General features: G+C 42.3%; 1 protein-coding gene across 3 annotated transcripts in view; it reads left to right on the plus strand.

Moving 5' to 3' along the window:
- LOC146188012 (uncharacterized) overlaps positions 1–25,787 on the plus strand; it is a 54,975-nt gene that overhangs the window by 16,163 nt on the left and 13,025 nt on the right. The window contains exons 2-4 of one of the 3 annotated variants that reach the window (XM_084603594.1): positions 12,364–14,053; positions 14,126–14,768; positions 24,587–24,780. In XM_084603594.1, coding sequence (XP_084459720.1) covers positions 24,756–24,780 — 25 coding nt within the window. In that variant the 5' untranslated portion in view covers positions 12,364–14,053; positions 14,126–14,768; positions 24,587–24,755. Of the gene's footprint in view, positions 1–12,363; positions 14,769–24,586; positions 24,781–25,787 lie in introns of all 3 variants that reach the window. The other 2 variants (XM_084603593.1, XM_084603595.1) reach the window with 2 other exon arrangements.

Consider the following 25,787-nt stretch of genomic DNA (forward strand, 5'->3'; position numbering starts at 1 on the left):
CACACACACACACACACACACACACACACACACACACACACACACACACACACACACACACACACACACACACACACACACACACACACACACACACACACACACACACACACACACACACACACACACACACACACACACACACACACACACACACACACACACACACACACACACACACACACACACACACACACACACACACACACACACACACACACACACACACACACACACACACACACACACACACACACACACACACACACACACACACACACACACACACACACACACACACACACACACACACACACACACACACACACACACACACACACACACACACACACACACACACACACACACACACACACACACACACACACACACACACACACACACACACACACACACACACACACACACACACACACACACACACACACACACACACACACACACACACACACAAACATGCAGATGCAGATGCAGATGCAAAGACATGCGCTGGGTTCTGCGTTAGGAAGAGTAAAGTTTCACCGCAACGCAAGCATACCTTGAGTAGTTGGTGACAGAACACCTGTCGAGGTGTGAGATGCTTCAAAATTTCGCCCCTCTTCAGGTAGAAATGATTGCATATAGCTGTATGCATTTACACTAACACTGTATCGACCACACTCTACACATAAACTATAATGAAAGCAAAGTATAACTTGAAATACTCCAAGCCAAAGAACCTTAGCAACACTGATTAAAAGCTCTTAAACTCAAATGAAATTAGCGGCTCCTATCATCTAACAGTACCTGAATGACTTGTTGCCAAAATGCCAGCAGAAGTGGGTGATTATTTAAAACTTCTTTCCCCTGCTGGCAATGGGGACTGCATATAGCTGGAAATATTTACATGAATGTTGCATGCATTGCCCTGAGCAGACTTTCAGTACCTAACGTATGGTAACGCTAGTGAGCTCACCTGAAGGACATGATGACAAAATGCCTGTGGACGTGTGCAATGCTGCAGAACCGTTCTCTCCATGCAAAGCTGAACCACTGCAATGATAAGCAACAACACAAAATTAACCAAACGAGAAAAGTTATAACTTCTATGAATATGGTGTTTCTTCATCGTGAAACAAGTACTTTTGAAATTCAGCTTCTACTTATCACCCGGAAACTTTCTCGAGAAAGGTGACGTTCCATGCCTTTGAACCTGAAAGGTGATGGTGGAATACCATGGAGTCCAAAATCTTTGTTTCCATCTTTAAAATCAGAGATATCAGAGCTACTTACACTTGCTGATACCTTCTTTTGCTTCTCACGACCCTTCTCTGAAAATGAATTGTGAATTTGCAACAAAAAAGTTCAAGGTGATGTCTGTACTGGGTACTGACTCTAAATATCAACAGTTTGTGAATGCCACTAGCACGAAGGTGAGAAATTCACCACATAGAAAGCCACCCCACTGTGAAGTCTGTAGATAAGACTGCTAGAAGTTAATTTACAAAATGTTTTTTTTTTAATTACTATAGATCTGCATTTTAAAAATTATGATGGGTGCCCTGGTGCAGCCTTTACAGATTGGTTATACAGCGAGGCAGGTATTGTGGTTGATACAGAGCTTAGTAATTTAATTAGCTAAAATCAAGTAATGATCTTCTCATTTTTGATTTCAAGGGCAATATTCTATAATTTGATGGCCATCAACAAAAGTGATTCTCCTTTCTAAATTTTCTTAATTGGCCTTATGCCTCAAAATTTTGAATGCCAGATATAGGTATCTGGAAGGTCGTTGAGCTTGCTTTCACACATTGCACATTTATAAAATAGCTTTGCTAGGTGCAGTACTGTCACCAAAAATGATATTACATTCTTTCACATAAATATGCAAACAGTATCCAAATTTACTACTCAATAAGCAATGCCATTTTTTTAATGTGCAATGGATGAAAGCCAACTCGAGAAGATTTTGGATGCGTAAACATTGCTGATTAAGTAAATTTTAAAAGGGGACTCACCTTTGAAGTTGATAGCCTTAATTTTTCCATATAATACTGTCCCTTATAATAAAAATAAAGTTGATTAGATAATGTTATTTTTTCTTGGACCATTATGCTCAATAATATATTCGTTCGCCTTGCTATACAGAGTATCACATGTCTAGAGTGCTCGAGAGATGCTGTGGCGAAAGTGAAGTGAAATTGTAAAAAAAAAAAGGTGCAGAGTTTTACTAATAACACACTGTCATGCAAACCACACAGACCTCATTGGTCCCAAACAAGCACCTGTGCTATGATTTAATTTTCTGCTCAGCACACTGCTTAAGAGCTCTAGATAAATGATCGACACTGTAGAATCGAAATGCACAGATAGCACTGAGGTGTCTCTCATAGTTTCTTTAAGGACACATCTGTACACAGGGTAACTGAACTGAGCACTGAACAAGGGTTGAGAGGGAGTCTGTAAGCCAAGCCAACATTTCAACAAGGGGACTTGTCTTCATCTGAGATAAGCCCCTTTGTTAAAATGTTAGCTCTTCTTGCATACCAAGGCACCTCCAACCCTTGCTCAGTGCTTTTTCATATATCTGTGCACAGACACATCACTCACTTATAGCCCATTTATCAAAGCACGTCTCTCACCACTTATGCTATATCGTTCCAATAACAGCTTAAGAAATCAGCTGCTAACAGCAAATACGCAAAGTAAGCATTGCTGCCAGCTATAAAATGGAAAAAATATCATTTCAGATAAAGAGCAAGCCACTTCTCATGCCAAGTAAACTACAGCCAGCCGTCACAATCCAAACAACCTCTTCACTACTAAGGCAGGCTTACAGCTGATCATTATTTAGAAAACTTTATTTACATCATCCCTTCTTATAATGTACGCTAACAGCAAAGTGCAGTGCAAAACATTTTTGCACATGACAGATGGTGAAGCAGATGGCTTATTCACTCTGAAATTCTACCACTGATAGGACACAGAAAGATGCCCCAAAGCCTCTCTTGAACATGTGATCAATGAGATCAATAAGATTCACTGAGTATTGCATATCCAAATGGCAACTATTCAAAGCGTACCATCATGCAAAGATAGCATTCAGCTTAGAAAGTATTGAGCCAATGACACTAAGGCTACTATGTCTGCATAAATGATAAATGGTTAAGCAACAAAACTGTGCAGTAACAAGTTCTTAATTTGCAGTATTTTCTTGTTCACAACTTGCAAAGCCAGAGTACACTCAAAGCTCTAGTGGCAGCAGTTTTGAAATATTGATTACCTGGAATTGAGGGCTGCATACCTTGATCAGTTGAAGTTGCGATGTCATCTGTTTCCTCAGCTTTTCTAGTTTTGATCTTGCCCTTTGGATTGCATCTAAAAACACAAAACAAAATTGGACGTTCAGCATTCATTTTAGCCCAATTTAAAGCCTCCAAGAGTCAATGTCAAAAACACAATTGTTTAAAAATCTAATGTGAAATGTTTGCTTATAATAAACTAAGTAAAAATAACACTACTGAACATGCTGTCAAAGGCAGACCACAACAAAGAAAGAATTGTGGAGGTTCATCCTGGTTAGACCACATTATATGAGCAGAACCTCTGTCAAGCATGGCTGTATATTTGTTTGGCTTAATAATTATTATAGCGTCTTGTTGTATCGCTAGAAGGAAGCTCGTTATATATTGTCATGGTTTATCGCGTTCGTCATGTCTGTCTGTGCATGCGCCGGCATCTCGTGCAGGTATAAGACAGCGCGCATTCTTCATGTACGCAGTTAATGGTTTGAGGCTGCGAGCATGCACCTCGTAATAAAGCTTCGTGTTCCTTGGCCTGGCGTCTGGATATAACTAATGGTGACGAGGATGGGATGATTGGCCAGGCTGCTAGGATGACCAACACCGTTGGGAAGCTACCGGAGTTCCAGCCGGACAGCGGCGACTTCGAAGTGTACCTGGATTGCTTCGAGTTATTCGCTGCTGCCAATGACGTTACAGATGACAAGAAACTGCAATTTTTCTTAGCGGCTGTAGGCGAAAAGGCCTATGTCACGCTCCGGAGCTTACTGCTGCTACTGACGCCGATGAAGTCTTCAGTTCAGTTCAGTTCAGTTTTATTCCTTAAAGGCCCCCATTTCAGGGGGTGTTACATAAGGGGTGGGATTACATTTGTAGTGAGGAAAACAAACAGCGATGGTAATTTAACATTGAAGGTGATCTGTTACGCGTTCTTGAAAAGCAGATGTTGAAGCGATGGCGACGATGTCATGGGGTAGGCCGTTCCAGTCCGTGGCTGCTCGAAGAAACAACGAAGCTGAAAACGTAGCAGTGCGTGATAGTGGGCGGGCAACTTGAAGGGGATGACTGGTGCGGTGAGATATGCGTGATGCGGCGGTGATATACGGTGCTTGATTGAGAGGAGAATAAAAGCATTTGTGATAAAGGGTGAGGCTAGCAATGCGACGACGTAAAGAGAGGGGTGGCAGTCCGGATGTAGCTTTCAAGGATGAAACACTGACGTCATATGAGTATGAGGAATGAATGAATCGGGCAGCACGATTCTGCACAGCTTCGAATGCGGTGATTAGATATGCTTGATGTGGGCTCCAGATGGGGGATGCATATTCTAATTTGGGTCTTATAAGTGATTTATACGCGAGCAATTTAACATGTGGTGGGGCAAGACGAAGGTGACGTTTTAGGAAACCGAGTGTTTTGTTTGATGCTGAAATGATGTTACCGACATGAATCTGCCATGATAGATTAGAAGAGAGAGTGACTCCTAGATATTTATATGATTGTACTTGCTCAATCTGTGTGTTAGAAATTGAATAATGAAAGAGATATGGATTGTGACGACGAGTGAAGGACATGAGTTTACATTTACTAGGATTGAGGGACATTAGCCAGTTATTACACCAATTTAGTACGTTGTTAAGCTCTGTCTGAAGAGTGTATTGATCGTGACAGTTGTTAATGGTGCGGTAAATAACACAATCATCTGCGAAAATTCGAATACTACAGGAAACATGCAGGGGCAAGTCGTTAATATATATTAAGAATAGGAGGGGACCGAGGACAGAACCTTGTGGGACGCCTGAAGTAACCGGGAGAGATGTAGACAGACAGAATTCAAGGAAGTAGTAAGTGCGCTTAAGAAGCACTACACTCCCAAACGCTCGCTTGTCACTGAATGATATCGGTTCAGTCAGCGCAGGCAGGAAACCCATGAGAACATCGTGGATTTTATAGTCAAATTGAAGAGGCTAGTCGCAGCCTGCGAATTCGGCACGTTTCTGAGCGAGGCTCTGCGGAACCGACTCGTCGTGGGATTGCGTTCCGAAGCAATACGATGCCGACTGCTGGCCTTTCCTGATGATGAAATAACATGGGACCGGGCGTGTAGTGTGGCTATAGCTATCATGGAAGCCGCGAGCCAGGACACTTAAGGACGTGTTGCAATCGTCGAGCAACCAAGCAGCAGCGTCGGACAGCATCGAAGTCTACAGGAAGAGGCAACAGTGAAACAACGGAAAGTGCACATCGGAGAAATGACTATCAAGCAAGGAGCCAGAGAAAGCTCTCGTAAGAATGCGTCACAAGGGACGAAACACCCCATCACTGATGTGGGGGCCAGCATTCACCTGTGAGTTGCCCTTTTCTAAACAGACGCTGCTACCAATGTAAAAAAAAAAGGTCACGTTACAAAGTGTGCACTCTACTTTAGAGTCGGCAGAGCGATTCAAGTGGAAATAGATGCAGGTGCAGCTTTATCAATTATGTCTGAAAAAGAGTGGGCAAAACACTTTCCTCTTGCCTGTTTAAGACAAGCTAATGTGAAATTGGTCACATACAGCAGAACGCCTGTGCCTGTTGCTGGAGTCATGAACGTCAAAGTGCAGTATCAAAATCAATGTTTTGATATGCCGCTAGTTATTGCAAGGGAAACAGAGGGTGCGAAAATGCCCACATTGTTAGGTCGAGGCTGGCTTTCAAAAATTAAGCTGAACTGGCACGAGATAATATCTGCAGACAGTGGAGAGTGACACGTCCCTCACAAAAAAATATCGCCATGTGTTTGACTCAGGTTCTGGTGTTGTCAAAGGTTTTAAAGCTAGCATTGTGTTGAAAGAAAATGCGCGCTCTGTGTTTGCTAAAGCAAGACCGGTTCCGTACGCTTTACGCTAGCAATTCAAGCATGAATTGGTGAATTTAGAGAAAGCTGGTGTCATCTATCAGGTCACGCATAGTAGTTGGGCAATGCCCCAGGTCATAGTTCCTAAAAAGAACAGCAAGGAGCTGTGTCCTTGTGATGATTACCGGGTCACCGTAAACCCGGTAATTGAGGCTGAGCATTATCCCTTGCCGCTGCCCGAAGACAATTTTGCAACCTTGCAAGGCGGAACAGTGTTTTCCGTTCTTGACCTGTCGAAGGCACACCTGCAGCTCGAGCCAGATGAGCAAGCTCAAGAACTGCTGACTATTAAAATATCATGACTATCATGAAAATATCTGACTATTAAAAACATTAAGAGATAGAAAGCGTGCAGAGTGGGTCAGAGAAATAACTCAAGTTAACGACATTCTAGTGGAAATTAAGAAGAAGAAATGGACATGGGCAGGACATGTAGTGCGAAGAGAGGATAACCGATGGTCGCTGAGGGTAACAAACTGGATTCCAAGGGAAGGAAAGCGTAGCAGGGGGCGGCAGAAAGTTAGGTGGGCGGATGAGATTAAGAAGTTCGCAGGGGTCAAGTGGATGCAGCTAGCACAGAACCGGGTTAAGTGGAGAGATATGGGAGAGGCCTTCGCCCTGCAGTGGGTATAATCAGGCTGCTGCTGATGATGATGAAAATATCATGTGGGAAAGGTTTCGTCACTTGCCTTATGGCATATCTTGTGCACCGGCAGTGTTCCAAGCTGTCATGGACCAAATACTTCATGGTATGCCGGGTACGGCCTGCTACTTGGATGGAACTAATGCAGATTCAATGTATATATCCACAGGTTACTTTGAAGAGACTTATCCATTCATTGGACAGTGCTGCTGGGATCAATGACACATCTCTGTTATTCAGAGCTAACTTAGTTAATTATGCCTGCACTTAGAGTGGACATGATTAAGATTAAGTGGCATATACTTCTTATAAGAACTTAAATTTTTCACTGTTGTCTCTTTATAGAGATATGTATATATGTGCATATCTCAGTCAAGGATATCACTGACTTAATTGACTTTCCCTATTGGGAATGTTCCCTTTGGACCAATTAGAACCAATGGGAAGTCCAGTTGGAAGCCAGGTTTTGTGACTTCCAATTGTGAGTGAAGAAACCAACTGGTCATCCCGATTGGGATTGAAGAAACCCATTGGGCTTCCTGCCAACCGGGTTAAGTGGATAAATATGGGAGAGGCCTTTGCCCTGCAGTGGGTATAAACAGGCTGATGATGATGATGATGATGATTGGGCTTCCCAATTGGGATTGAAGAAACCCATTGGGCTTCCCAGTTGTGATTGAAGAAACCCATTTGGATTCCCAATTGGGAGTGAAGAAACCAGTTGGGATAGACAGGACCCATTGGACAAACCACTTGGGATTGGCAGAACCAATTCAGTCTTACTGGTCGTCCCAATTGGATGCATTGATTTTTTTTACTGGGTAGTCCTTAACAGATATGTGAGAATGCGAGCTTTGGTCGAGACTAGAGCTTGAGTTGTCAACAGTGATTAAAACCATTTTATGATCTGAGATTCTATTCTCGATGCTGACATCAGGACAAAGTGTTTTGGAAATGAGAGTAAGGTCGAGAATTGAGCTAGCTTTCCCTTGTGTACTTGTTGGTTCTTCGACAAGTTGGGCTAAAGAAAAACTAAACATAAGACAAAAGTATTTCACAACCACTGCGCTCGTTTCTACCAGTTGCTAGGTTTTCTCAGTGAATCTCCACTAGGTTAAATCCCCAGCTAATATAAGCTTAGAGCGTTTGTTTAGTTTACTGCACAAAATATTATGGAGCTCAGCAAGATAATCGACCGCCGTGTTCGGCTGTCGGCATATACCACCTTATAGCACTGACATTCCGTTAATATTGATACTGCACCATACGCTCTCATGATTTCATATTCCCTCATCATTTTTTAAATGGGCAGCCTTTTTTAATAATTTGTGTAGCAGACAAAATTCCTCTGCTGCGGTCTTCAGGCATACTGGAGATAGGGGTGTGCTCATTTTATAATCCACAGAGCTTTGGGCCGTGAGCGTGCATACAGTTGAAGTTATTAAAATCTATTTCATGCGCTGGCACAAATTAGAGCTAAAACACTCAGAATTTGCACCCCTATGCCTTTAATCTGCACCAGCTGCAGACAGACGGCATGCGCCATATTTGGCATGTTCGACAACAAAGCAGTATACTAACTGGGAACAAAACACTGGGATGCACTGAGCTTATTTGTAAAGTGATTACCAAAGAACAAGGAATTGAGCCCTGCATGACCGATGGCTACATAACTAAAACGCGTTTGGGTGGTATTTATGCAGCAGCAGCAGCAGCAGTGACTTCCATCTGCAGCTCCCCTTCAGATCCTCATGTGCATATGTGCACACTGCTATCTGTTTAACCATGAAACCTTCAGTTTGCACGTACCCCTATGGTGTAACACATAATTGTTAGCATAATGTCATAAGATACCATATTATGTCCAGCACATAGACAGAGCATTGCTTTATCCAAGCAGGAAAATTCCGTTAGGGCCAAGGGTAGCGTGTCTGACTCGAGGTCCAAGGTCCTGGTGGTTTCGATTAGCCCTTCCATCTGAAAGGAGAAAGCCAAATAGGCTACACCTGGTAACTCGGCTGTGTCATGGTCTCACAACTACTGTGTTGTCTGCTATCACCTGCCAGGGGCATGCTCATGATTTATCGTATCATAATGCGTGGCTTTCTGAAGAACTACTTTCAACACTGTGTATGTAAAGTACACTACGGTAAAATTTACAAGCGCGTAACTTCAGCGTGATGACTGAAGAAAAAATGAATTGGGGGGGGGGTTAACGATTTACTTAAAGTAAAACATGACAGCATTAGAAACAACGTTGCTCCAGCAGGTTTTTGTAGGTCAACATGCTGTTTTTGCATTTTTTTTACTAAAATGTGTGGTTGTGGATCCAACCCACTGACCTGTGATTGCATTTTCGGAGGCAGCGTTTATTTCGGCTTCATTCCAACCTGATGTGTAGAGCGGTCTGTGTGCGTCTGCGCGCAACCAAGCATGGCTGTCATCGAGCCTGCCATCATACTGCCAGTGCACCTACAAACTTTGCCATATCAAATGGCCTCACGAAGTCATCCTGGTGACCAGTCAGTGCTCAGCCATGTCATGCGACTGTGTCATCATAATCTCAACAAATAAAGAAAGATCCCAATACCTTTTACTCAATCGGATATTTTCCTGACCACACCAGGTTTTTTTGTTGGTGTGGACTCTAACGCTGTTGCAATAAAAAATGCATAAATGTCTACAGCTTCACATGATTGAACAAAAGTATAAAAAAGAAAACAAGATAAGAGATATCGAACTTTAAACGAGCAAACAAATAGTTTGGGAGATCAGGGGGCAGCATAGGAATGTGGTTGGTGCCTTTTCCTTTGGACTACATTTGTTGTGTAACTGTTTTCGTTTAGTCATCGTACAGGCGTGTCCTGGAATCGGGGTGACCTGGGCGGTGAACCACAGAAACTTGAGATAATGATGACAGTTTTGAAAAACATTCCATTCAGAAGCAACACATTTGCTTTTACGCAGTCATCATCTGGAGCATGATGGCAGTATTGCCTTTTTTGTTTTTTAGAGTTCGACCTTGACGCTGTCCTTCAAATTTGCTGCTTGTTCCCTGGCTTCTGCAATTTTGAAAGGGGCTGAGACGTCGAATCTGGCAGAGTTTTTGTGCATTTAAGACTTATGTTGTCTTCTGTTGGATCGCTGTGCTGTGCTCATGCCTGTAACTTGCTAGTGAAGATATATGTAAAGAAGTCATGGAAATATATGTTCCTGCAGTATAGTGCAGTATTCATCCTGGAAATGTAGGCCCATCCAGTGCAACTTCTGTCGAGGAGATGCTGGCACGTTTTCGTTATGAGCTTTTCTTCTTTTGCCTTTGTTACATACATGGCACACCATATATATAGGCACCCTACTGTTAACTGTTCAGCAGTGAAATGTAGATAAATGAGGGGCTTGTCATGGCTTGCAAGTTTATAAAGCCAACAGCCAACAAGATCAAGAGTAGCATATGGGAGTACTGTATATAAAGGCCCCTGAAACCGTACTTTCTCCGATATTCTAGGGGAAGAAATTCATACAGGTGGTCTTTGTGAGTATTCGAGCCAAATATACAAGCTTTGCATGGAGCCACAAATTTACAAAATATTTTTAAAAGTGCATCAGGCGGCCGCTTACAACTGATTTTGGTGACATGCGCCCCCTGCGCAAATCTCCCATATGACGCAAACTTTCCATTTGATGACATCGGGGCTTGCTGGGTGCGCCCACTCATTGGACGCTCCCAAGTGACGCGGTCAGAACGGAATGTGGTGGGGCGCCGTCGTGGATTGTTTTCTTAATTTTTCTTCCGCACCAGCATGTGTTGAGTTGAAGGGGAGAGGAGGAGCAACGTTTTTGATTGCCAATAGTTTTGGTGTTAATGACGGCTTAAATATTTTTATTTTTGCATTCAGATGTCTGATGGGATACCTATTACTCGTGTGCGTTTTCTTTGTTTTATAGTAAAAATAGCTTTTCATGGGCCCTTTTAAGCTTTCAGGCAATTTGCAATGCTGATTAAGAGATATTTTAAAAGTGCAGTCATTTTCTCTCTCAAATTATTGATTAGAAAGTGAAAGAGAAAGTAGCTGCATGCCTCCAGTGGGATCCTAACCAGCAACCTCCGTATGTTGTCTGTGGAGCTGTACAAACTGAGCTATGGTGGCAGTTGCCCAAGCTTCTGCTTTCAGGGGTAGTTTGAAAACAGTGGCTACTCTTAAGATTATCCTTGAGCTGCTGACTTTGTTGACAAAATCATGCAACTTTTGCTCAGAAATGCTCAGGTGCAAACGCCATTCTCTTAGCTGCTTCAAATCCTACAGGTAGTGTAGATCAAATCCAGGCAAGGCATTGTGTCTACCATGAATTGGTTTAAAAGTAAGTCTTCCTGCAGGTTTAAAAGTGTCTGATATATGCAACTCTTACAAGGCTATTACAGGCTGGTTCTTGCTTCACAGGAACCTTCCACAGCCTTAACAAGAATTGTTTTCATGTCTAGAAGCACTTGCATTGCACGTCTGACCAAATAATAAGTTAGTCAAAGGCATCAAACGCATGAGCTGCTGTTTCACTGCCTTCTAGGTTGTCGTCAAGCTACTGACACCTGCTCCCCTCTCCACATTCCCTCAAAGTAAACTTTATTTTCCACAATCTCTTCATGCCTCCATACCAGCCAATGCTGAATGTTAGCACTGTAGACTGTGAAACATCGTGGAGTTCTTGTAGCTACAGCTGTTGCCATGCTGTTGGTCAGAGTGCAGTGATGATACGCATGTTGGTCGGAGTGCAGTGATGGTACGCATGACATAACTGCAACTAGCTATGCTGAGGGTCCTAACACAGTGCCTCATGGGTAAGATCATGGCGCCGCCACAGCAGCGCACTAAGAAGCTTAGTGTTCTGAAAACAGTGACAACACAAGGGATGATATAGTGATGTCACATAGGTTCCATTGAGGTGGTAAAAAATAAGTGATTATAGGTTGCATTTAGCACTGTAAAGAGGTATTGCTGGATTTTGCATTTCTAATAGTAACCATCGTACAAATTTTTTGCTAGCAGTGATTCTCGGAATTTTGTTGCACCAGGTAGTGGAGCATGGGACATTCATTGGACAGCAGTTTATTTATGCCGCTGTGTTGCATATTTAGTCTTAACTTGCCATTAATGGTAGATTCTTAAATATGTCTTTTCCTTGGGCACTTGCAGTGGCCTGTAATGAAGCTAGTGGTTATGAGAACTTGTGATTCTAACATGCTGTAGCTCAATTTTGCAATTGCTTGCCATTTATTTGGTAGATATTTGCAAGCTGGAAATGTCATTCTTAGCTTTTTGTAGGCACTAAAGGTTAGGACATTTTGTTTCTAGATTTGAGTTTTTTATAAGCTTCTTTTGTTAATATGCTTTCTGCATACTGGCACATCTGCTGCATGAAATTGCCTTTTGCATTTGCCAACAGCAGTGCCTGGTGAACTGTGAAAATTGGCTGGCATATTTTTTTTTTTTTAATATGCTGTACTTGTGTTTTTTTAAATGCAGGCTTGGAGAGAGAGTGCAGATATCAAGCCTGTCATTCCCTGGACAAGACAGATGCACAGGGAAGGATGCATAGCACGCTTTCTTTGTAAGACAGCTGTTGATACCAATGAAGGCAGCCATGAAGAGGAACAGAGTGACTTGGAATATTACCAGGGCAACCGCTGCAACGGCTCCCCATGGAGGCGCAGTCTTGTGGAACCTTTGTGCCCTCAATCACACACACAATCACAAGGGTGGAGTGGTACTTGATGATAGGCCGAATCAAGGCTTCGAAAAATGCTGCGACCCGGCGCTCTTTTCTTCTCGTCTATTGCTCTTCTGTTTGCAGCAAGGGGACACTATTAACCACAATAGCCTTATTAGGCTCACGTAAATCCACGCACATGCGGATAGAACCGTCCTTTTTTCGGGCAACTACAATAGAAGGGATCCACTTGGAAGCATTGACCTATTCAATAATATCCTAAGCTTTGAGCTTCTGGAGTTCGGCGGAAACTTGCTCATGCAAACGGCAACCGTTGGAGCTTGCGTGTGACAGGAAGAACGAAGTCCTGCTCTCGGACTTTGTGCACGTAGCCGCGGGCAAGTCCGAATTCCTTTAACAGATGCTCGAAGGTCGGACATAGCTCAGATGGTAACAGGGATGTATCAAGGATCATAGAAAGGCATTCCAGGGATGCACCCTTTATCTTCATTTGTAGAGCTGCAGTGGCATCTAGACCCTGCAGTGTTATCCCATCCTCGTTGCCAAAATGTCGTATCATGAATAAGACAGTACGCAGAAATCCGAGACATAGAGTAGTTCAGAAGTTGAACCGTAGTTGATTTTAGCGGTTTGGTATCGGCAAAGTATAGGCGGTAAATATCTTCTGCAAGAATGGACACTGATGAGCTGGTGTCAATCAGGAAGCGGATGGACTTGCCTTCAATGAGGTCAGAGGCAAAGATTCAGTTTTTCCGACAATTAACCTGTGGAATAGCCGCGCTGGTGGCGTAATTCGGCATGGATGATGTGTTCGCAGTATCTTCGTCTTCGACTTACTGCACTTCACCTGAGCGATCTGACGACTTGCAAACAATCGAAATGGCCCACTTTGCTGCACGACGGCAATTCCGTTTGTGGGCTCAGCATGCAGGGTTATACGCCATGTGAATAGTAGAACTGCAGCGATACCACAAGCGCTCCAGAAGTGCATAGCAAGATTTCTGTACATCCAATTGCATTTGTTGCAACGGGTCTGAGGTGCCTGCTCTGATGCGCGCTCGCATCCCACATGCTGTACTTGAGTTACCTCTTCTGAGATCTCTTTCTCCTCATGAGAAGCTTGCTCGCACTGCCGAGCAAGGGCCACGGCTTGCAACAGAGTCAGGGAAGAGCCTTCCATGAGAAGGCGTTCATGCAAATGGTGATTAGCGGTCTTGTCCACCAGCTGATTTCTAACCATGTCATCCGCGAGGCTCCCAAATCCACAGTCGCCGACAAGGCTACGAACGGCAGCGACATACTCATCGTCTGGCGCTCTGGCAGCGTGTACTCAGCGGCGAAAATGGTGGCATGCAGCGATCACATTTACGGAGGTCTAGTAGTGCGTCGATAGTATGGAAATCGCCTCTTCGAATTTATCACGGCAAAGTGGCATGTCACTGGAGTGTGAGGGAGCAGCGGTAGGCGCTGAAGGGGATGACGACGGTAAGTTATAAAAAATGCGCTGACCTTCAAGTCCCAACCAGTTCAGCAAGATGCCCTTGCACTGGTCTGCAGGAAGCGTGGAGGCACCTGGTGCCAGCATGTAATTGTGAAACGTTCACTCCATTGCTCCCACGGAAGGGCAGGACCACCGGAAGTTGGCAGGAAAGGGGGCGGCGTCTGGAGGCCCGAGAAGCTCATAATGGTAGTCAGCAGTCACGTCGAGGTCCTGATTTAAGTTGACATCCTCGTCGCCAAAATATGTTGTATCGTGAAGGAGACAGTATGCAGCAATCGACTGCTCTACAGCTGTTCTGTATATTTTTTTATTCCTAGCTTGCTCTGCATGCACGCATGCAATAACAAACACTTCTTTATCACACACGCATGGGAAAATTTCTGTGCAAGTGCAACCATTACAGCAGAGGAGACTCGTGACTCATCTTCACATGCATGTAGCTGACTGTCTGTGCCGTTGTGACTACTGTGACATCTCCTTTGCACAAAAGGGCCACATGCAGATTGTATGTCCAGAGGCAAGTATGTGAGAGCCGATACCTTTGTGACCAGCAGTGCCTTTGCATTGAGGAACAGCCTGGTGGAACACCTTTACAGCGACACAGGCGAGAAACTGTGCTAGTGTGAGCTGTGCCCCATAGACATAATGCAATCCTCATGCAACATTTGCGTCACCGTAAGGGCAAAATGCCATTCATATGTGAGTCATGCATGCGGATTTAATTGCCACAAAGGGAGAACAGGAAAATAATATCTGAATTTTGTTTAGCTGGGGGTGTTCTTTTTGCATACATTTGCTCTAAAAATAGTGTTTTTCAGTTTATGTCACTGGCTATATTTTGCCTTTGTGAAATGGGCATGCATTTTACAAGCCATCATTACCCTCTGAAATGCAGGTCTTTTATTGGCCATGATATAGGGCTCTGCCTGTGTGGGTAGGCAGCTGGATGTGTTCACAGAAATGCTTGCTGCCATAGTTCACTTGTACATTTGCAGAGGGTTGTCTGCTCAGAAAAGACTGCGCTGTGATTTTATAGAGAAATATACTGCTTGGTGGGCAGAAGTCATCATGCTTTTATTTGCCAGGTTTCCTTCTCTGTAAGACTGTATGAACATTGGAATAGATGGATCGGTATATGGTATTTGCCTATGACAACCAAGTAGTGTAGAACTAATGCGTTCTTCCATGTTTCGATTTCATCAACTATAAATGATGGCTGCGACGTGTATAAAGTCTTAAGGTGTGTGAGGTGGCAATCACAATTAGTAAAATTCAGCACAACTAGTGATGTATTGTTAGCTTAACCATTGTGGTGAATTAACTCTGCATATCAGCAGTTCTGTTTTTTATTCCTTACTTGATTCAGCACTCCTTACACATTACAGCCGTAATTTGTTTTATGAAACCAATGCAATCAAGATAAACTTCAGTTATAAATTACTTGTTGGAGAATACCACGATGTGATCATTTTACATGCAACCCATGACTTGCGAATCTTTCCTTGAAGTTCTAATAATGTGCGCCAGTCGTCGGGCCACATGACTGCTGGTCCTTTCTGCGAATCTTTTTCGTGATAACAATGCCTGTATCATTTCTAGGGGTAGTGAACTCCTTACCGCGTGAATTTTTAAAATTTTATGTTCTTTATTTTCTTGTACAATTTGTCTGAGGGTGCCAAACGAACAGCAACCAGCTGCGGGTGGCACACGCATCGGAAGTGTAGAGGGTCACGGTGAATGAGTGGGGAAAGAGCGCCAAAGCTTTTCGAACTTATTAATTCTTTTACTATCAGCGAAACGGCAGGCAGTAAAGTTCCATTCGCACTGGCAAGTAACCACTAATAACTTGATTGGCAGGACCATGATATTTTCACCAACACGATCACACTGACATTTGCACACATAGTTGGCGCAGTTTTAATTTGTTCGCAGGCTTGTACATTCGTATGTCCTAATGATCACTTGTGCCAAGACTGGCTTTCCTGTCTTGGAGGCATGTGAGAACCATTTGTTTTACTCTCCGTCACTGCTTGTTGGAACCGGTGCACCAGACGCCACTGCTGCGGTGGCTCAGTGGTCGGTGTGCTTGGCTACTCCAGGGACGTGGCATCAGCCCTGACCACGTTGCCAGCTTTTCGATAGAGGTAAAAAGCACTGCACAATGTGCAATGTCAGTGCAAACCCCCAGGTGGTATCAATTTGCAGAGCTCTCCACTACAGCATCACCTGAACCACTTTTGGACTTTAAACCCTATGCATGAAATGATACATTCTTGCTGGAAAATTGCCACATTCCTTCCTCACTTCGTGCTTGGGCGTAAAAAGAAAAAACAAACCTGAACTCTCCGTCACTTTTCGAACTTTGGAAACTTGTGTACAGCCTTTATCAAAAGTTTACAGCCCAGGGGGGTTACTTCTGAGCGATAGTATGTGGCTTGTAATGCATTCCTAGGTTCCCATACTTGCTGAAGGCAAGAAGACTTTTCGTCCTACCCTCTCCAGTAGCTAGGACTTGCACGATTATTACAGAAGTCATATTATATGGCTTAAAGCAAACCCTCTGGGCTGTAAACTTTTGATAAAGGCTGTACGTTCATTCCAAAGCCTAAATAAATACATGCACAGATGAAGCAGAAATTGTCAGATTCCGGAACACCTGCAGTACTGTGCTGATCAGTAACTTGGGGCTAGTATATTGAGAAACTGACTCGAGTAGTGCATGGTAATTGTGCACCAAGTCATATAGATCAGAACCTTGCCTGTTGTGTGATGATCAGACCACAGGCATTCATTGCTGTGCATTGTGAAGCATAGCTTGCATGAAAACAACATAGTTTAATAGTCTTATTTTTCCAGGGAGGAAGGAATTCTCTATTATTTCTTTTTATTTTTTTTTCAACAGCACACTAAATACAATGCCTGATGCAAGAACAGAAACCATAGGCTGTTTGTACCCAATGCCTCTGTCCCTATGAAGTTTTATGTGGTGCTGTTACATTGATTTAAATCAAAATCTTTTTTTCTGTCCAAGACAAGGCACGAAATGTGACAATGTTCTAAAATAAAAAACGGTTCACATGTACAGTAGCACAAAACAATAACACATTACTTGGTATTGGCTTAACTTCCACCAGGATATCATAAAAAGTTATGTAATAGTGCAAACAAAATAAGGCGTATTCCATTTGTAGGTTGTGGAAAGTTTACTGAAGACCTAAGACTAATGCAAAAATGCGGTCAAAAGACAAGATACACAGTGAATTTTCTTTGTTACAGAAGTGTACAGAAAGTAAGGAAGTTCAGTTCTGTGTGTATTTTGCACCAAAGGACAAAAAAATCAATAATATGGCGTTTAAATACACGCGCTGCGCAGTCAACATTTAGCATTTTTTGAAATTTGTTTAGGATGGCAGGTATTTGATTGTTTGATAGGCTATTGTTTGCTCTCTATAATTTTTTCTTTTGATGTTTGGAGTTTTTTGTTCCTTTAAATATATTGAGCATTTCGGAGTCTACATTTTCGTGAAATTTCCTGCTATATTGTTTGCAATACTTTTAAATAATACAATTGATCTGCCCTTAGTGTACTGTGTTTCTTGAATAGAGGAGCTGTTCTTGAATCCTGCATGCTTCCATGAAAAGATTTAAAGCATCGCAAAAATTTTGTTTAAGTAATGAGCAAAACTGTAATTGTATTGTGTAGTCGTCCTCCAAATAGTCAATTCATATATTTCGAGTAGAAAGGGGCAAAATAAATATTAATTTTAGCAAGATATCAACCAAGATATCTTGTACAGACATCCAATTGTATGGGCTAATTCCATGCTTAAGTTCTTTATTTATATAGACCAGCTTAGGTCTTCATACAGCCAAACCCCGAGAAAAGTATGCTCCCATACTTGATTTATTAATGTATTCTCAAATTTGACAGTGAGCTGCTTGGTAAACATTTGTTGATAGGATGAAATATGATGTTGTTTTAGAGGCATTTAATCATAGTCTATTGCTCTTAACCAGTTTGATAGGTGTACAAGGGTAGGTGTTTTCAGAAGATTCTAGTGTCTGTAGATTATGTGAAGAGAAGAAAATATGTATCAGCTGCATACATTATATACAGCTTGAGCAGAACTACTTATCTCAACAATGTCATTAATGTAAATGAGAAACAGTGCACTTAGTATTGATCCTTGTGGCACTCCTTGTTTTAGCTTCGCAAGCCTTGATACTGCATCGCTATTTTTGACCAGCTTATGTCAGTCATTCAGATAATTAATTAGAAGATCTAATGCAGTAACTCGCACTTTTTATCTCAATAATTTTCTAATAAATCAAACTGTATGGAATCAAATACTTTCTGTGTGTACAGAAACAAACCTAGTGTAGCCTGGACTGAGGAAACCGCCCGCCCAATTCCGTTAACCAATTAAAGTTTACTCTCTCTTTATATATATTTTCTGCTTTCCATGTCTTCAGTTATTTTGCCTTTGATGCAAATTAGAGCCCGTTCATTTGACCGGTGCCTCCGAAAACTATAATGCACTGTTATGACTTGACAATTTTCAAGAAATGAAACTACTGTCATGAATAATACTTTCAAATATTTTAGATATTGAAGGAAGTACTGAAATAGGTCTGTAGAGAGTTTACATCTTCACCTTTGAATATTGCAGTGACTTCAGCTATTTTCAGTTTTGGAAATGCACCTGTTGTCAGAGCAAGGTTATTTATATAGCTAAGGACTTATCAGCTTTATTTCATGTGGTCCAGTTTCTTCAACACCAAGAGCCACATTATATTTAAGTTTGCCGACTATTTGGGATTTCATTAGGGTGAATAGGTCACAGAAAGACACTGACCCAACGTTGTACCCACTTGCGTTGTGCCATCACACACATTTACATTAGTATTGATTCACAAAATGTGTTTATTTCACTAGCTAGCCTGTCACCTGTAAGGGTTTAACCATTAACTGCAAGTTGCATAGCTTTATTTTTGCCTTTCTTTTTTGAAGTTAAGTTTACAGCATCCCAAGTTTGATGCAGGTTATTATATGCGCCCTCAAAAAGATTCTGGTAGTAACACTGTTTTGCTTTCCCTAACTCAGTTGTTAAAGCAGTTTGGCACTTCTTGAATTTTATTCTTTCCTTTCTTTCTTTCTTTATTGATACTGCCAGCCCTGTGAGGGCCATTACAGGAGTGGAAACACAAAGAAAATGAAAACAAGCAATAGCAACACATCTAATTAAGTCAAGCGTGCAATAAATGTATAAATAACTAACTACAAGGACAGGGAATGAATTAAGCCATGGTATAACTGGTTTTTTGTTTTGATACACCGCTAAAGCTGTGCATTAATCCAAGGTTTCCTGTATTTCTAGTATGTGAGGACAACTTTAGCAGTCAAAATGCAGCATTATATGAAGTACGTAGAAAATAATTGAATTTGTCATAAATGTGGGCATTACTTTCACTATACTATGTCCCCCTAGTCGATCACCTCCACCACACAAAAAATTTCTTTTGTGTTTTAGGATTTATGGCTCGCCGACCGTCTTGATTATAATGATTGATTTGGCACTTTGAAATTAAAGAAAGCAAAAACACTGGAAGATGGTCGCTTAGATCATAGGAAAGTATTCCACTGTTAATTTCCTGCGGATTTACATTTATTATGCAAACACCCAAAATAATAGCAGTCTACTGTTTGCCTAGTTGGCTGCCTTATATAATTTGCAAAGCCATATGTTGAGGGATATGGAACAGAAAATAGTTGGTGTAACGTTAAGAGATAGGAAGCGTGCAGAGTGGGTCAGCGAATTAACTCGACATTATAGTGGAAATCGAGACGAAATGGGGATGGGCAGGGCATGTAGTGTGAACAGAGTGTAGCTAATGGTTGAAAAGGGGTATCAAATTGAATTACAAGGGAAGAAAAGCGTAGCAGGACGAGGCAGGAAGTCAGGTGGTTGAATGAGGCTAAGAAGTTTGCAGGGGTCAAGTGGATGCAACTAGCACAGGACCAGATTAATTGGAGGAATATGGGAGAGGCCTTCGCTCTGCAGTGCGTATAGCCCGGCTGATGATTGTGACGACAGTGATAAAGCTGTTTCAATGTTTTCTAAGTAAGGATCATTCAAAGCTAAGTTGATACTGATGTTACCCAATATTATGCAAGATGTGTAAAAAAAAATGAGATCGCAGCTATAAGTCCGAAAATTCTAGGAAGCCGCCTTTGTGCCGCATCGGTGGCTTCCAGTATGTAGGCATGCACACTCAAAATCATCACCCATAGTTGATAAATCATCAATCAGCTCATAAAATATGTCTTTCAAGTATACAGCCAACCCTCTGCCCATCTTTTGCTTACGACACAGATGTTCAGATCGGTAGACCGGAAAGTAGGGTGTGGCATCATCATCTGATAGCCATGCTTCACTTTCAGTTAAAATGTCGAACTCAAGTGACAAAGAATGCAAAAATTGGCAATGTCATCTGCCTTTGGTTGTATTCTTATACAGTTTGCATGGATTGCAGAAAAACCTTCCCACGCGAGAAATCATAGGGAAACAGCCATTATTTCACCTTAGTTTTTTAATGTTGCGCAGAAGCACTTTACCTTCAGAAGTCCAGGCATATTTCCACTCCGCTGTTTCTTTTTGATCGTCTCTGAGAGCAGCGCCTTGTAAAAGGTGTCAAATGCTCATTCACATAAATAGAGGAGGTTCCTTCTAGACCGAGCATATCTCCTCTCTGCACTTCGACAGCAGGTCATTATGCTTGCTCCATCTTACAAAGCAAACAATATGTTCTTGGCATCTGTTCTAGGTGCGCGCACCCAGTGACAGGTGTTAATTTCAACCATGCTTTATAATTTCGTTTATCATAGCAAGTGGGTTGTTGCCATCTGGGATGCCCTTAATCTCGAGGTTTGACATCAAAGTTGGTATAAAAATAGAATTGGCTGCCATTGTCATCGTTGACCTTTGCCTACACTCCGGCTTTTCCAGTTTATTTAAATGTGTTGCTTTGTGAATGAACAGTGTGAATAGGGCACTATCACTTGTTTGTTTCGTGCATATCATATTCCGTGCACTTGCTAGGGAAGTTATTTCACCACTGCAGTGAGATGTCTAAGCCAGTCCAGCTGCAGGAAAGTGATGCTTGCATGTTTTCTTTATGGGAGCTGTTTTCTGGATGTGCTAGATCAGATGTGTGCAAGGAATGCAGTTCTAATTCACAAGGGACCTGTATTCAAATTAGTAGCCACATGTGAGTGCTGTGTAGCACTGCATTAAAAATGCCTATCTTTCCTTCGACACTTTGTCAGTGCAGGTCGCAGCCTGATGGTGTCAGTTACACATTTGACATGTAGTGAGCATCATTTTTTGGTTTAAAGCTGGTTATCCTTGTTTTCTTTTTTGTGTGTCTACATGTTTTTGAAGCTTATATATGTGAGTGATGTCGTATGAGCTTGAGGAGTGCATGGTGAAAACACGGAACTACGAGCCGGCTTCAGCATGGGCTGTATAGTTTTTTTTTGTAGTATGGAGAGATAGAGATAATAGGTTGTGCAAAATTTGTCTAGAGTTGCTATTCGCCACGAGGTCGATCTAGAGGTGGCGCCACTGTCGCTCCGATAGTGTGGATCGGCAGCCGGCGGCGCTCGCAAAAATGCACGTGGCGTGTCTGCTTCCAAGTTTATGACGTGATTTTTGGCAAAGAAATTGTGTCTTCTGCAATGCATTAAAGATTTACTGCTGAGAGTGTTCCTATATTGAAGAAAAATATCCGTGGATTTGGTCAGTGCTGCAGAAAAGAAGCGCAGATTTTAGGAAAACGCGTCACGCAACCACTCGTCTTTTTGGATTTACGGCCGTTGTTTTGCACGTTTTGCATTGTACTGTGCCCACGGGCTTGATAGGCCTGAAGTGTACCACTTGCCCAATGACAGATTTGTTTTTCTTATCATCTTTTCAACAGTGTGCGTGTGTTTTATACGAGTGAGACAGGCAAATTTAGCATCAAGGACATGCAGATGCAAGGTGCTCTGACCTGCTGTACTTTAGTATGAATCGAGACAGACTGGCTTATTATATTGTACTTGACTAGAGGATTAAGCAGGTTAAATGTAGCCCTGACAGCATACCGCCAGATGGGTTGTCGTAGACTGAGTGCACATCATCTCTGGCTAGGCAACCATATAGGCACAGGTATTCCTCAAAAATGAGATTACGTCGACACATACTGCACAGGAAACATGACTGCTCACGTGTAGAGCGCTGAGTGGATCGAGTTTGGTGAGCTCACGAGGCAGATCCTTCTTGCGGTCAATGTCAGAGAATCTAATAGTGTAGCACTGTTCCAATGACTGATTTCCTGAAACCGAGGAAAGTATAAGGGATTTCTGATGTGTGTTGATAAATGGTAAATTAGTGTATTTTTTTTTTACAATGCCAATAAATTTCACCGTGTGAGGGAACTTTTAAAAGCTTGAAAAAATTTAGGAATATCAGCAATTATAATTTTCAGTAACGTTGAAGTGTAAGCTACGAATCAGTCACTGCGAAGACATCGTAAGAAACTGCGCATGGACACTGTCATGTTCTGGCAAGGAATTTTGAGAAGCTGAACATTTCTTTATTATTGTAATTATTGAGTAGTGACTCGGTCTAAGCAAAATATTGGTGACTTCCAAAACAGGTGCCAGGTAAACTATCCTGAAAGAAATGGAGTTCATCTTATCATGCGACTATAAAGAAGTATTTACTCCCGAATTAAACACCGATAGTTGAGCCCACAGGAAGCTATTTTACTCCCCTTGTTAGAAACAAGTTCCTCGGAAAACAGCACTTAGACGAAAAGGCTGGCTGAGATTCTAATGGGCTACCAGTGAAGTATATTTATTTAGGTGTATTATGTAATGCTTAGTGTAACAATTAGCTGCTGGAAAGATATGTTCCTCTAACGTTCCAGCATTTCTCTAAAGCAAAATGTGCTCAGTGCCACTGTTACGGATGCGTAGAAGCCTTCAACGCAAAACAAGAAAGAAAATGCATGGGGTTTAACGCACCAAAGCGACATTGGCTATGACGGATGATGTAGTGGTTGGCGTCAGTGTTGTTCAGTAAAATCCCAAAGCAGAGAAGCGCATTGCCAAATAGCCATGATTGAACCCCCCATTCTCAAACTCAGCAGTTGAGCGCCCTACCACTAAGACATCGCGACAGAGGTTTAACAGGAAAAAAAACCCAAAAAACTGAGAACTCTATTACACATACAGAAGGTACAGAGTTGCCTGTTCAAGCTGCATCCTGCTATGCAGCAGTCTGCAGTCACATATTTTAGTAGCAGCGGTATTCCAAACAAACAAGAATACACGATATCTGAGCATTTGCATTAAGTTGTATTGAAGGCATCGACCTGTTTTGCTTTGACAGGGCGCCTAATGACAGCACAGCACCACTTCGTTTGAGATGCCGCTTGTCAGAATCTCATCACCGAAGACCGCCATTAATAATGATGTCCTTATCCGGCATGACATACTCGATATGGGCTAGTAATCTTTATTAATGGAGCGTGGGGCGATATAGTGTTCAAATCTATTTTCCGAGAGACAGATAATTAAGTAAAAGCGCACAGGAACTGTGAAACAGACAGTAAACTCTCTTGTACATGATGCATGCGCGCAAGTAAATCGCTGCGGGCTGGCACGCGACGCGAACTCGCATCCACAGAGTAAGGCTCGCCACTGCACCGCAAGGTGGCGACTGCTCGATCTTGAGGCCAGTAAAAGTGCTCGCTCTGTTGATGCCTGCAGGTACTGAGAACGTGGCAGGTGCATCATTTTTTCTTGCAGATTTAGTGAGTGCCCTGAGGAAAACTTAGTTTACATTGTTGATGTCAGTTCTGAGGTGTATGCATATGCTCCTGCCTATGTGCAGGTAGAAGGCAGCTTATGAAAACATGTCTGTTGCGGCCGATTTCTGCTGCAGCAAAATTTAAGAATTGTTTTTAAAAAAGTCCAGTCAGTCACAGTGTGATGTGCTACAAGTCATACCTCATGTTAACTTCTACATTTCTTCTTCAAAAATAGTCCCAAGTTCCACTAGCCTTTCAAATGCCAGGTTGTGCAAGGTTATCACTTGCACTCTTAATTTCCTCGTTCGCTTGTTTCTCATTTGCTACGAGTCATTCGTAGCTGACATTTTGGCATAAATTTCATGCCAATATTGATATTTGAGGAGCTTTTATTTCAAAATTAAAGTGGCTTTGCAATATGGTTTAATGGCTTGAGAATCAGATTGATTTCCACATTCACCTACTTTGGCCACAGAGCTAAGCTGTGACATGGAGGTATGGGGGTCCTATTTGTCAGAAAATATTGTCCATCGTAATCCACCCTTTAAGTCCACCTGGACTAGCAAGTTGTGATCTTTAAATGCATGAATCGAACTCCACTGCATATGGCATTGGGGTTTTTCTTGTACTTATGCTGCTTGCTTTCTCTGGTTTTGTAGGTGTCGTGACCGAGCGTCTGAAGGCAAGGAACACTAGGTGTCAGTCAGGACAGAAGATGGTTTCAGACGGTTGCAAGACGGTTACAGCCAACCTTCACATTGCCTGGGGTTGACACTTATGTCTTGTTAAATACTTCAATGGATCTCACTATGTGGTGTACAGTCACGGATGGAAGATATGGACCACACTGGCGGTCAGAGCCTTCTGAAGCATTAGTGAAACTTAGCACGTGCTTGTTGTATATGCTTGTTATAGTTACTTTTGCTTTTGCACGTGAAGGCAGCAAACATATTTCCATTAAACGACGAGACAGAAGCACTTGAATGAGGAAGCATGGTCCATTGTATTCTGTCCGCGACTGTACATGTGCCCCTGTCCTGTTATGCCAGTAGTGAAGCAAGATCATTGAAACATGAGTGAGGGCGTTATTGAACGTTCAAGTGCATCATTGAATCTATGCTGATATGCGCGGTCCAGTGTGATAGCATTTTTTCTTTGCATAATCATGATGGTGGGACAGTCTGCTTATGAGATGAGTGTGTTCACCTTGTGTTTGGCGCTCTTTGGCCTGAGCCGCCCTTGTGCCATTAAAATCCATCATTATCATCATCATGAGATGAGCACAGAAATATTGGCTTATTCTTGCAGGTCGTTTTGTACGATGACAGTATTTCGGACAGAACTAGCATTTTTGAATGGAGCTTGTCAATATTAATGCAACAAAATTAGAAACCTCATCTTGTCTTGCCCCCCCCCCCCCCCCAACAAAAATGATGTGTGGTTGGCTATAAAGTTAGTAGCTGACTGGGCAAGGCAAAAATGACATAAAGTGGCCACTTGGTGTTACCTATGCAACTCAGAACAGTTTATAAATGGTCATACAGTGATGATGCCACATAGCCATTTGATGTTGCCAAGTTAGAATACTTTAAATAAGTGCTGGATCAATGAATTTTATTTAATGATTTAGAGCCTGATTTTATCCTGCGGAGGCACGAACGGATCATCTTTACTGGCCGTTTCATTAGACCACTAAGCCATTACCGCAGCCTAGCAACCCGCCTGTTGCGCTGTGCATTGAATATTATTACCTTTATCAGGCTTCTCCAATTTTCGAAGGTAGCAGCAACTCTGCATGCACCATTGCAATAATTTTTATGGCTCATTATTTTTGTTGTTTTTCAATTCCTTTGTCTTAGA

The sequence above is a fragment of the Amblyomma maculatum genome, chromosome 5 (genome assembly GCF_055883805.1).
Source record: "Amblyomma maculatum isolate TAMU_Amacu chromosome 5, ASM5588380v1, whole genome shotgun sequence".
In the NCBI taxonomy this organism is placed as follows: Eukaryota; Metazoa; Arthropoda; class Arachnida; order Ixodida; family Ixodidae; genus Amblyomma; species Amblyomma maculatum.